This window comes from Symphodus melops, assembly GCF_947650265.1.
Source record: "Symphodus melops genome assembly, chromosome: 15".
NCBI classification, from domain to species: Eukaryota; Metazoa; Chordata; class Actinopteri; order Labriformes; family Labridae; genus Symphodus; species Symphodus melops.
This window is the reverse complement of record NC_136705.1, coordinates 20,379,455-20,392,899: the sequence shown is the minus strand read 5'-3', so window position 1 is coordinate 20,392,899 and position 13,445 is coordinate 20,379,455. Positions and strand designations below refer to the sequence as shown.

General features: G+C 41.6%; 1 protein-coding gene across 3 annotated transcripts; it reads left to right on the top strand.

Annotated features, from left to right (window-relative positions):
* Positions 1 to 705: 705 nt before the first annotated feature.
* zfand4 (zinc finger, AN1-type domain 4) lies at positions 706 to 11,971 on the top strand. 3 transcript variants are annotated; one of them, XM_079363114.1, is made up of 10 exons: positions 706 to 786; positions 2,684 to 2,998; positions 4,041 to 4,116; positions 5,066 to 5,133; positions 5,690 to 5,876; positions 6,160 to 6,307; positions 6,514 to 7,740; positions 8,354 to 8,408; positions 10,003 to 10,120; positions 10,889 to 11,971. In XM_079363114.1, the coding sequence occupies exons 2-10, from the start codon at positions 2,815 to 2,817 to the stop codon at positions 11,022 to 11,024; spliced, it is 2,199 nt and encodes a 732-aa protein (XP_079219240.1). In that variant the 5' UTR covers positions 706 to 786; positions 2,684 to 2,814; the 3' UTR covers positions 11,025 to 11,971. The 3 variants fall into 3 exon arrangements, with proteins under 3 accessions (XP_079219240.1, XP_079219238.1, XP_079219239.1); XM_079363112.1 differs by having other exon boundaries at positions 724 to 1,094; XM_079363113.1 differs by having other exon boundaries at positions 726 to 837.
* The last annotated feature ends 1,474 nt before the right edge of the window (positions 11,972 to 13,445 follow it).

Sequence of the window (13,445 nt, the reverse complement as noted above, 5' to 3'; positions counted from 1 at the left end):
ATATGCACTTTTTTTCATGTTTTGTGCCCGTCAAGATCAGTGATTTTTACAGAAATATCAATCCAAAGACAGGAAACAACACTTTTCAGCTTTTTTTCTGCTGTGACCAGTATTAGGAAAGGAAATAAGTAGTGGTTGAAGCTGTTCTACTTTTCATAAATTATTGAAGAAAAAAAATAAATATGTGTATATATATATATATATATGTGTATATGTATGTATATATATATATGTATGTATATACATATATGTATATGTATGTATACATATATATACATATATGTATGTGTGTGTATATATATATATATATACACATGTGTATGTATATATATGTATGTATATGTATATATATATATATATATATATATATATATATATATATATAACCTGTGGCGTTGGATGGCGACCAAGTGTACGAATCCGACCAATCTCCTCCAAACATTCCTTGTTTCTCTTCAGCTGTGCCGCCCAAAATAGGAAAAAATAGCACAGTCAAAACATAGCATTTATACTTTAACCACACGTATGATAGATTTTAAAGCCAATGATATCTGCTGATCAAGAACAAAGGTTTTGCTGAGCTGCAGCTTGTTTAAAGAGGTGATTGATTAAGAATAACGGCATTGGTAATTTGTCATCTCTTCAAGGTAGAATCGCAGAAAATAAATTGGGTTAAATCGTACAACTCTGGGAGTTACTGTTGCCCCGCCCACATAAACCATCACTGACGCTGATTGGTTCGGCTGTCCATCAGTCAAGTGAATTCACTAAGGTGTCGTTTGACAGGTAGGAGGATGTCGCCAACAAGGGCTCCACGGCCACCGACGACGATGGACGGTGATATGAGTTTTGTTTAGTCGTTAGGGATCTACGTGATGAATTGCTTCCTAAATTTAAACTTAACCGTAGACTCGTCGGCTCCACAGGACAGGCACAGACTAAAAGCCATTTAAATGTAGCCTAGCAACCTGCTAGCCATTCAACCCGAGAAAAGGAACTCATTGTTTGAGTTGTAGGCTAACATGGCAACCAAAGCTAATGTCAGCAGCGTCGGCTAGATCAGCTTCACGGCCGTATTATTGCGGAAAGTGCTGGTACGTAATCTTTAACAATAATATACTAACATAATCTAATGTTGTGAACATTTTAGTGTTTAATTTATGCTTATGTGACCATTCTTTGCTAACAATAGCCGTTTTGCATCTCCATTCATCACTGTTGTCAAACAGCTAGCTAACCTAGCTTCTTCGTGTCTTTATGCTGAACTAACCCGTCTCTTCTGCTAAATGCGGCCAACCATATTTATTTATATATATATATATATATAAATGTATGATTTTAGAAGTTACTATGGCGGGTCTTACTAGCGTCGCCTGTAACTCGACGATTTAACTTCTTTTCTTTAGACAATGGACTGTCAGGTCTCTAAATGTGTATATCTCAGGCCTGTCATTGTACAGAGACATTAACTAGTAATCATCTGTTGTTTAGCTTATTAGTGATATGAGAGGTAACTTTATCTCCTGCTGCCAGGTATAATAGAAAAAAAACCTGTTTGAACAGCTCAGCTTTTGAAAAGAGGGCTTAATATACTCTGAGAAATACAATATCATAGAGGCCTGGTTCACCTCATGTTGATGTGACCTAAGAACAGCAAGTTGAACTCAAATGACCTCAAAAACATTGCGTGCATGCATGTACCCAAAACACACATGTGAGCAAATACGAGAGTCTTGAACTGCCATTCACTCTTAAAAAAGTTAAGACACTAAAACATTGAACTCTGTTTTATAATCTGTAATCTCTTTTAGTAAATGACACCTTTATTTGATGTACCCAAGGATTTATTTGTGATGTATTTTTGTTTTTCTGTGTTTGGCTGCTCGTTGTCTGTCTGAAACTCTGTTACTTGTGTTGCTGCATGTTTTGTCCAGGACACTCTTAAAAAAAGACATTTTTATCTTCCTGGTTAAATAAAATGTACCTATTATTGTCCTTAAATCTGATAATCACTAGACACTGTTTTGAATCTTACAATTATGCCAGTCCGCCATATGATATTAAATAACTGGTAAGTCAGGTGACTTAAGAGGCCATCAGTCAAAGGCTGTGGTCAGGCATAGGACACCTCATAATGGTGACGAGCTAAAGTAACACACCTGATCTTTCTGAGTTTTGGCCAAGGCCTTGAATACTGAATGTTTAATGAAGGTTTGTGCATGTCTGCTGTCACTAATACATGCATCTCTAAACAATACTACATGGTGGTCTCAGTTTTACCTGTGTATGATTTGTGTTACTTTGATTGTACTGTTTGTGGTATTGCACATTTCAGTCAATGGGTGTAAAACTCTAATCTAATTTTGTGGCCATCTCCTGCAGTCCTAATGGAATTGAATAACAAAATATCCCTCCTAAATATAGGTTTTCTTACCCATAAAGATATTTGAAGGTAATCAAGTACACACCTAGGAGTGGTTGAATGGTTGCTCATAACCCCTTACCTGTTAAAGCTGGCATTACATTCTTTCTGAATGCTAAGATTTCTTACTCATTTGAAAATATGTTGTACAGTGAATATCAAGATAATACAAAAAAGGAATGACATGAAGCATGTTGTCTGTGGATTGCAGGGTCAGGGATGTTTTTGAGCTAATCACACCTTCATTGTGTCTGTTGACAGCTTATGTGGATCCTGCATGATGTGCGATGGTCGTGAAGCCAGCGAGCAGTGCCTGTCCCTCTCTCCTTCGTCCTGGACTGGCCCTCCAGTTTAACGATCTCCCCACCAAGTCTCTCCTGTGAGCTGCCAACATGACGGATCGGAAGGAGCCCCCCTTTTTCAACGACGACAGTGTTGGAGCCTTTCAATATAAGCTCCCCTTCTATGACACTATGGAGCTCTTCATAGAGACACTGACAGGGACCTGTTTTGAGCTACGTGTGCTGCCCTTTGAGGCTGTCATTTCAGTCAAGGCGAAGATCCAGAGGCTTGAAGGTACAAAGCTCACTTGCTCATTTTGCATGTTCAAGCTTGCCATACAGGAAGAGTGTCCTTTCACAAAGTTAAATTGCTTGTCTGTTGTTGCTTTGGTTTTCGTGATGAAAAATTAAAAGTTGAGGCACTACAGGCTGTGATTTTGTCTTCAGCTGTGGGTGTTCAATAAATGTCAGTGAATCATAACACCCAACCTCCTTAGAAATCACATGTTACTGCCCATGCAGAATGATATGAAAAGGTCGGAATAATGCGATAAGTCTCGTAAAATACAATTCTATTAATCAATAAATCTTCAAACTCACTTGTTGCCTTATCTAGTCTAGATTTCCCCCCCTCCTATTTCCTTGTATATGTCGTCCTCTTAAGGTGACTTTTCTAGATAAAGATGATTTTCATAGAACACTTTATTTTCCTCTTCAGTGTTGGTCAGAACGCTCTGTCTGTGATTCATGTGTGAGGTGTGTCACAGTGATGGAGCCATTTCACTGTGCCGTGAAACAAGTCCACCACTGCTCACTCACTAACACTGGCTCCCCTCCAGCAGCGGCTCACAGAGCTGCTTCATGTGGGCTCAGAGAGATGCCTGACTACGCATACACTGCCTCTATACAAAGGAGAAACTTGTAGAGAGCCTTTCAATTTACTGGCTGTCTTCCCTCAACTGGAGTCTTGTTATTTTGACCTCATTGCAGTAAAATGAAACATATTTATAAAGACATGCGATCGACCAACTTCATGTATTTGGCTCTTTTATACGTAAGGGTTAGCAATATGATAGTGTGTAAAAAATGTAGCTACTGTACATGTACATTTTACTTTCCACTCTATAAGCGCTCAATGCTCGTGGTCTGTGATTTTCACTTTTTCAGCATTTACATAGTTTTGTCTTTAGGGGGCAGAAAAGACTCATCTTTGGTTTTGTTTGGATGCATTTGTTGTTAGCGTTCCTTTCTTGCCTGTCTGTCAGATTAATGAACTATGTCTATGGATGTGAACAGCTTTTTTCTCTTCTGTCCCCCTCTACCCCCTGTCTTTAAAGGTATCCCTGTTGCTCAGCAACACCTTATCTGGAACAGTCTGGAGCTGGAAGATGAACATTGCCTACATGACTATGGGTATATTTTTTATTGCTCTTTCTGTCTTTCACTGCAACCAATCAAACAAGCCTTGTTAGAGCAATTACTAACAATATGTTAAACATAAAACAAGCTGTGTACAATTAGCATAAATTATCTTTAGTATTGTGCTGTTGATCTTTTCTTTTGTCTTCACTCGTGTTTCACGAGTCTAAGATGCAAAACTAGAAATCATGGGCTCTGATCAGACTGTGAGTGCTGTTTTCAAAGAGGCTTCTTAATCCAGGAAAAGTGTAATCTGTCTCATTTTTCCAATCAAGGTCGGTTGAAATTTAAGACATGGGATTTAACTTCACAGGAAAGCATGGTTAGACTAAGGAGAGGTGATTTGATGGGCGCCTAGCAACAAAGTAAGAACAAAGCAGCAGGCTGCTCGCTTTCAAATGATGGGCTTCAACAAATCAAGCAGCAGAGTATGCTTCACATTTTTCTGCCTGCCTCGAGCAGTGTTTCTGATCTGAGCCTTGCTGGTCATATTAAGAGCGCTCGGCCTTTACTCCTGTCAGTTTATCAATGCAGAGCCAACAGTGCTCCGCTGACTGCAGAAGGGGGGGGGGATTGTTATGAATGCTTGTCACTTAATTTTCCACATGAACAGCCTCTGGTGAGACCTTGCTCGTCTATCACACTGCAGCACTCTTTTGAAGTTGTAGAAGCAGAGGAGTAGAGCAGGAAATGAAACATCTGTTCACATTAAGCAAATGTTCAAATGGATCTCCCAGCAGTGCACTTTGGTTCATCTATAAAGTATCCGGACCATTGGCGTGCTGTTTGCTTTAGAGCAGAGCCACAGAAGTGAAGCTTTTTACTCTTGTGTATATGTCGAGCACTGCTCTTGTCTTCTCTCCCCTTAGACTTGCATTCACATGGGTTGTAATAATGTTGACTCATTGTGCTGTACTGATCATCACTGTGTTTGTGTTTGCAGCATTGCAGAGGGCTGCACTTTAAAACTGATCTTGGCTATGAGGGCCGGCCCAATTAACACCAGGAGAGGTGAGGAAAGAGAAAAGAACTGCACATTCTCGTGATAACTGAACAGCTGTAAGGCCTCATTGCATCAGGCTTAAAGGGATGCGTCACCCATTTGCATTAAGAGTTGTATCATTAGAAACCTGGTAGTTTTTTTGAATGGTCGTGCATCCCGCCCTCATTTTACGAACGAGAAGCCCGGGCCGGGTCGAGCTGGGGTGTCGGTGCCTATAGACATAGACAGAGAGTCTGTTCACAGCCAGGAATTTCTAAGATGCCAATCCCTTCTGCAATGTCTGAATCAGCTGAGGAAACAGCCATACGTGTTGTAGACATGGACTGTAAATAGAGCACCACAGCTTCAGTGGGAGTGTTCTGCGGTGCTGTGCATTCTGGGAGTTGACTTTCATCCACATAAGCTAAAAAGACACTTTCTGCCTTTTCTCGATCAAGACGGTTCAATCTTCAACATATTTCTGCTACACGCATGTCCCGATTTCACCACAGATTCAGAAGTTTAAGTCCTTTTATATATCGGGTAATTATAATATGCTCCGATTCTTCTTCATTCTTACGTCAGTAACACTGGAGGATCCCCTCAAAGAAGTGGCTGACCTTATGGAGAGCACAAAGGAGGAGGGCTCTGAGAAAACCCCGTCGAACAAGCAGGTCACGTTTGTGGTCTATCGTGAGGGCGACCAGCTGAACTTCTTCCGAGTTGTTGACAGAGGCGATGGCACCCTGACTCCTCTGTCTGAATCTCTGAGGTTTGAATATTGTCATTTTGTTTTTCATTTACGCAGTCATTTATGTGTTGCCCATCCAAATTCTGTATCGAGGTATCTATATAGAAATGCCCCATTACATTGGTGTGGTGTAATTATAGAATGATATAGCCAACATTGTTTATTCATTGGTTATGTAGAGTTGTGAAGCTTATTGTCCATTGCAGTAACAAAAGTGAGCCAAGCTGGTGAGGAGGCTGCCATGAAGCAGCCAGCTTTGGATGATCAGTAAAGGGAGAGCGTTTGTGTCTCTCATGTTTTCTAGTGGCGGTTCGCTGTACAATGTGTGCGCAGATGAGGAAGAGGAAGGAGCGACTTCCGCAGCAGCTCAGCACAACCTCGAGAGCTCCATCACAATGAACAAAATGAAGCAACTCAAGGCCAAGATGGAGGATATGAACCTCAGCAAGAAGGTTGGAAGGCACTTGTTGTCCGCACGCCATTGATTGTTACACAACTTTATGAAATTGAGTCTTTGTCACCAAAAACAAAACACAGTAGAAGTAGCTTAAATTAAGCAGCAAGATCACAACTCGGATTTTTACAATACAACACAAGATGTGAAACCGAAGGATACTATCTTGTCGTCTGACTGTCTTTCTTTGTCTCTGTCCTTCAGCCGAAGAAGCCGATGAAGATAAAACCAAGGCCGCCTGTCAGCCCTCATCCCTGCGGCAGCTCTCTAGGACCACCGAGCACACGACACCATCATCGCCTCTTTCGCTCGCTCGCTCAGATCAACACGCCGAGGCAGTCAAACGCACAACTACCTCCAATCCCAGATCATAAATACATAGACCCCTTTCCCCCCTCTGCTGCTACTGCTTCAACCTCTGCGCACTTGTCCATCCCCAGAAGACCGCCTCCTTCCTTCTCCTCGCCCTCTTGTTACATGCTTCAGGAGGAGGAGCCCTGGGAAACTTGCCCCCCATTTGCAAAAGTCCGGCCCCCTCCTAAAGTATCCCAATGCGACATCGGCGGCACCAGGTTAATGAGGGACTGCGTGTACCCTCAGCTTCCTCCACTGTGTATCAGGGGGACACCTGAAACCACCTTCGACCCCGCTGAGCCAGCAGGGGAGGCGTTGGGGCTGGGTTTGCTGGAGGAGGCGGCTGGGCTTATGGTCCCGTCACAACCTGGAGCTCAGTTTGGGGAAGTATCAGACCCACTGAGTCTGGATGTGTCCACACAGCAAGAGGGAGGCTGCCAATCCCTCGCGGTTGGGGCCCAACACCAGCTACCGCTCTCCCCCTCCCCCCTGAGTACTTGGACACTTGGAACTAGTGACACTGTCACCAGCAAACCCGATAGGTATCAGCTCGGCACATCATTTCACATCTGCCCTCCCTCTCCGCTGCCCACCTCCACCTCACCCTCCACTTCTACCAGACCGCTGCCTCAGCCTTTTGATTCCACTTTCTCCTGTTTACAGCCCAACCTTCAAGCACAAGTGAGACCAGGGACCACGTCCCCTCACCCCTTCCTCTCCGCGTCGGTTTATCCTCCACGCTTTCGTGGCGTTAAGGTGGAGTCACCTGGCAGGAGGCCAGAGCTTATCTCCAAAAGGGAAGCACGAGGCATCACTCAGATGGCCAATCAGGCCTGTAAGGAGCCACTGGGGTCCCTGAACAACTCTGAGCTTATGGCTTCGCTCTCCACAAGGGCTACAGACAGCATGGATGGCCTCGGAGAGAGTCTGGGACTTTCACTGATAGTTCCTCCTGCCACAGCCTCAGCACAGGGCGCTCTCGGCTCCGGGCTGCCATCCATCCAGACCAATATGCTCCTCCAGGATGATCTCCTCAGACAAATGTCACCGTTGCACCGAGCAGCAGCCTCTTACATGGTGAGCACAGATAGATTCACCTTTCCAGATCTCTATCTGTCTTGAGGAATTTCATGGAAGTCATCAAACAGGAAATTCTCCAAACTATGTTCACTTAAATTTCAGTAGCGACGTTACTGCAAGACATTTATCAGTGCTTCTAATTAGAGAGGTGATCTATTTCAAATCCTACTTTCTGAAATTGTCAGAGCAATATCTGTATTTACTATATAGGTCAACATGACGCGATAAGATCTATCAGGTTTACTGATTCACTGGTATTCTGGTCGACCAAAATCCTCGGAAAAGGAATTAAAAGTATAACGTTTGAGATGTCATGCACAAGTAATTGTCCTGCTTAGATTATTTTTGTTATTTTAAGTCGTCGCTCATATGAGAGAATTGTTAGTCAGGATATCGTAACATCATTACTTCGAAGAAAACTCGCGCACACGATGTGTAAGTGAGAAGAGAAATGACCGGCACATTGTTTTCCCATTCCTGTTCCCTGTTTTTATTGAAACGCTGAAGTTAAACTTCATATGCCTCTAAAACTGTTGGCTCTTCTGAACATAAATATTTTTTTTGCATTGATTTGCTGTCCAGATATTTCATGTTGCTGTTATTTTCTCAGGCCACCAACACTCTTGCGTCAGCTGGGGGAGTCGTGACTTCATTCGGGAGAATAGGTGAGAAAGATGCACAAAAACAAGGGCTTATGTTTTCAGCAAGTACTGACATGTGCAGGTAAAACTGCAGCATGACAGACGCTGTTCTGTGGAAGCCTTCGGTGCCTGTTGTAAGAGAGCTACAACAAAGCACCGCAAGGAATTTAAATATTCATTAATGCTACAACTGCAGAAGCCGCACACACAACAGACGGCGCCAGGCTTACACACAAGAACACTCATTTATTCATGTTAGCCACTGATATGCTTGGACTGTGTAGACCGTAGAACAAGCTGTTCTCAATTTTCCTCAAGTGCTTCATGAGTATCCTCGTCAGACTTTATCCACAGGCTGAGAATTTATTGGTTAAGGTTCAAGTGTTCACTGCTAGCATCATAACATGATCCAACAAACACACACACTTGACTTTTCCAGAAATCTCTATTTGCAACTGCGCCTGATCACATTTGTTCAAGAAATAGATAATGTATATAAAATATGGTTGAATGGGCTTCTAAATAATCTGTGTGAGACACGTCTGCTGACTCAGCGTTCATGCCTACACTAGTTATTCAAAAGAGAAATGATCTCCTGGAGCTTGTTGTTTTAATCCTGTTTGAAGTCTGTTTATTAAGAATGAACTGTGAAAGGTTCTCATCTACATCGCACTTCATTCAGACTACTTTCTCCCACGGCAGTAATTGCTCCTCCTGTTCTCTTTGAGGTTTGTGTTTGCTGGATGTACAACACACCTACACTTTAGCAGTTTCTCCTTTTCTTCCGTTTAGACGCCCTCACGTGCGGGAAGACTTGGGAAAACATTTTCTGTATTTTCTGCGGGGCTCAAATATGGGCTCTGAAGGGGCCACTCAAAGAAGGTCCACTCTGTTATTGTCCTGGCCGTGTTGTTATATTGAGTAGTGACTCATCCCTCCACTGTGAGGTTGCGTAAACGCTTGATGTATTCCCCGAGCGGTCTGTCTATATTTGACAGCATTCATGGTTTCCAGAAGCAGGACGTGCATAACTATAGTTTAAAAGCATTCTGAAAGCATGACGCACCACCCTCATGTTAGATCTTAAATCTTTAGCTTTTTGTTCTTATACATCACTGTTAGCTGTTTAACCCAGGAAGTTAACAGTGTACACACATTAGGTTTCTACTGTCAACATCTTCTCATCCACTGTTATATTTCCACGTGCATTAATAGCACAAGAAAAGCTGTTTGAAATCTTGGTGTTTTTTTGTTTTTTTTACTTTTTCTTATAGAATTGATTCATACTTTAGTCCTGAGGAATGATTTAATAATCAGGCTTTGACTTTCTGTCACAGTCATTTTTATATATTTTTTTGTCTTAGTTTCTTTAGATCATAAGAAATAACTATAATTGACCGTTTGTCACATGGAACTGGGTTTGATTGCTAAGGCTGCAGCTTTTTTTTCTTTTTTTTTTTCTTAGTTTCCAATTAATGCAACATTTATAACTCTGCTTATATTTTGCATTCCAGTCGACTTCAGATGGAAATACTAATGCAAACTTTCACTACATCGTAAATAACCTCACACTAGCTCGTGTAAAATCAATAAAAAATGCTGTTTCCTCCGCTCTCAGGCACTCCAACATACCACCTACCTCCAGTCAAGGCTCCCAAAGGCAGCAAGAAGAAGAGCTCAAAGCATTGCTTCCTCTGTGGCAGGAAGACTGGCCTGGCCACCAGCTACGAGTGCAGGTACAAGTGCCTCCAGCGTTTCCTGCTGCGCTCACTCGCTCTCACCCGCTGCCTGACTCCTAATGATAGCTCTTCTTTTTTTTGTCATTGCTTTTCCGTAACGCACACCTTTCAGTCCAAAAAGGTGTTTCAGTCCATTTCACAGCTCGCAGCACATCCTCAGTGAAAACACTGTGCGCTGCTTGCCTGCCACAAATAATTAACATTATCAAAGTTTCTCCCACCAACATCAATCTGGATCACGCCTCTTTCTCTTGAGGCCTTGTCCAGCCTGCGCACACTGAATCTGATGCAACAGTGTGTAACTGTAATCTCCCAACACCAGCTCCTTGAAGTAGAGGAACCATTAAAGCAGAGCCCCCCCCACTGTGTTCAAAAGACTTCAGTGATACCAGTTTAGTCATATGGTAAAGATCTGTGATCAAATGACTCGTATCATTTACTCTATAGCTATTACTAAGTCAAATAATTTGGACAGCTGCTCTTTTGGCTAATGGTCTGATACACATAGAAAGGTTAAAGCACAAAAAGGAGGCTCTGGCTCTGAGTGCATTTCCCTACAGAGGAGTTAAAATAACAAGAAGGTATTGTGAAACTCTCACTCAGCTGAATAGCCCGAGGATGAATCAGTTTGTTTTTCTCATACTGAAACAGAAAGTGTTCATCTACTTCCCAGGAGTCTCTTGAGGAACAAGCTCTAAGTCAAGTAACATTTCAAGGCCTTGTTTTTGCATACATACCAACATATCTTTAATTTAATCCCTTCAGGTGTGGTCACAACTTCTGCGCCACCCACCGATACGCAGAGACGCACGACTGCACGTTCGACTACAAGAGTGCCGGACGTCGATTTCTGCAAGAGAGCAACCCTCTTATCAGTGCTCCCAAGCTGCCTAAGATCTGAGCCCTGCAGCCCTCACCTCTGTGAAGGGACAGCCTGGAGAACCACAGGATTACGTTGACTGAATGGTAGAATTTCTGCAATGTAACTTTTCTACCGGAAAGAAGGAACTTATTCACCACTGTGTGCTCTTTTTTTAAAATCTGCCAAGTTTGCTTAGAATTCAAATAAGATACTCTGAAAAAGCCAAGTGTGAACAAACGAGACGAGTGAAAAAGGCACAGAGTTTCTCTTCACTTCTTATCGATGTGTTCATCTTGTTTTAATCCTGTTACCTTGTTTTTTTTACTTTCACCTGAAAACAAAAAGACCCTCTGCATGTCTGTAGGTAGGTTTTGCAAAATATATCTGCCGCATGTTCAGAAATCTTTTTTCAGCCTGTTTTTTATTTCCGATTTTAAAAGGACTGCTTGTGACATTTCATTGGACAAGTCTTTGACAGATGCACTTTAGAACTATCATATTTATACATTTGACTTTCTTTATTGTGTGGGGATTGGGGGGGGAAGGATACATTTCTACGTTTGTTTTATGAAGTGTTTATGCTGTTGTCATCATGATTCTTATTTTATATCCTGCATCTCTTAAAGTCGTTCTTACATGGGCACATCGAACTGAAAACACTAATGACGAACAGAACACCCACCACATATTCATGAAATACTTAATATTTATTAATAAATACTACTTATTTAAATTCAAGGTTGTTTTTTAAATAGTGAGTATGCAATGTGTTTAGGTATGAATGTCAGTTTTAATGTGTATCCTATCAAGTAAACTGTATTAGGATGGGGGGGTATGGTATTTATGATGTCTTTAAATACAGTGGTTGCCATGAGAAAAAACAAATTTGTAAGTCTTTTTTATTGCTCAGCTGTTGCAAAAAAACGTAAAATGCTGTTCTAGTATCTACAAGGGTTTGATCTAATAAAGTTTCTTTCTGAACATCAGACTTGTTTTATGTTAATATCTAACTCCTGTGTGATTACATTTCTGGTCTACTGATTATTTTTACCGCTTTCTCCACAGTGTTCTCAATTCTCGCTGTTCCTCATTACTTGCCCGCTGGATGTTTGACCTCTCCTGCGACGCTCCTCTAATAGTTCTCGTATTTCTGTGAAGTAAATGAGAAACAGTTTCTGTTTGCTCTCACTGGATGATTCTGACACAGCACCCAGTCCTCAGTTCCTACTCAGGCACACGGCTCGTTCCTTAGCAACAACGTGTTATATTTTACGTTTCACATCAGAACCCTCCCCCTAATCCTATCCAAAATTAGGGACATAATTGAGGATGTTGTGTTAAGTCTTTTTCTTAGTACTGCTGTGTCACCATCTCAGCATTAACTCCAGCCTTCTTTTCAGGCTCCTGTTGGCTAATTCCTGTTCTGCATCGTTTTCATAACAAGTTTATAACAACAAAAACATCTGATTAATGAAGTATGAATATGATAGTTAACTTTAAGGGTTTATTCTTTCTGTGTAAGTACTTATTTTAGTATCGCAAACGAAACAATCAGAAATTCCGATTTAAAGCACGACCATTCCTTTCATTTCTGAGATTACTGCGGACACATGGATTGATCCCACTGGACCTTTTGCCACATCTGGTTCACATTTCAATGTACAGTGTCTGCAAATGACTAATCTTCTCAAGGAGAGCGCTTCAAAGCTGCAGTTTATGTACACAAACAAAATACAAACCAAGCCTTGAGGATTTGTTTTTGTTTCCATCAGAGAAACACTGACCTGAGTCGTGATGTAGTGTTTGAATCCTCACTCTCCTCCTTTATGTTGTCTTGCTTTAATCCAAGACGATTGGGCTGTGCTGCACAAACATCTGGAAACTGCAAATCTACTGTAACATTTTAAAAGGATTTTTTTTATTTTTCTTGAAAGCCCATTGCTGCAGGACGGAGGACATTTTTATTATTTTTTTGTTATCTTCTTCTTACTGTTGCTCAGTTTGTTTTCCCATCCATCTCCTTCTTAGACCCACTTAAAGCAACGCCACACTTAGTTGCAGCAGATGGCTTTTCATCATGACTCTGGTCCTGCTCAAGGTTTCTGCCTGTTAAAAGGAGCGTTGTCCTTACCACTCTTACCAAAGAGTCTTGAGATAACAGTTTATGAATTGGCCTTTACAAATGATTGATTGTTAGATACCCTGATGGATGATTTTATTTAGAACAAATGTGCAGTAAATGATTTGCATGAATCTATGGGGTCCCTCATTGACTTGTCTAGCTGACGGACACAAGCAAACCTTTCACTTCAGTTTATCCAATACCAAGTTCATGATTAAATACTTGCAAAATATTCAGTCTTAGCAATCCTCATTGTTAATAAATTAGCATATTGTCAGCAGTTCAAAGTTTTACAGTGCTACTAACATGGCTTTAAGATTCAGACAGTTTTGGAGTCT

Excerpts from the sequence above, each read along its gene's own strand:
- zfand4 (XM_079363114.1), top strand. The coding sequence starts at position 2,815 with ATGACGGATCGGAAGGAGCCCCCCTTTTTCAACGACGACAGTGTTGGA. Across the intron at positions 2,999-4,040 it reads GAAGATCCAGAGGCTTGAAG|GTATCCCTGTTGCTCAGCAA; the intron begins GTACAAAGCTCA and ends CTGTCTTTAAAG. Across the intron at positions 5,134-5,689 it reads CCCAATTAACACCAGGAGAG|TAACACTGGAGGATCCCCTC; the intron begins GTGAGGAAAGAG and ends TTCTTACGTCAG.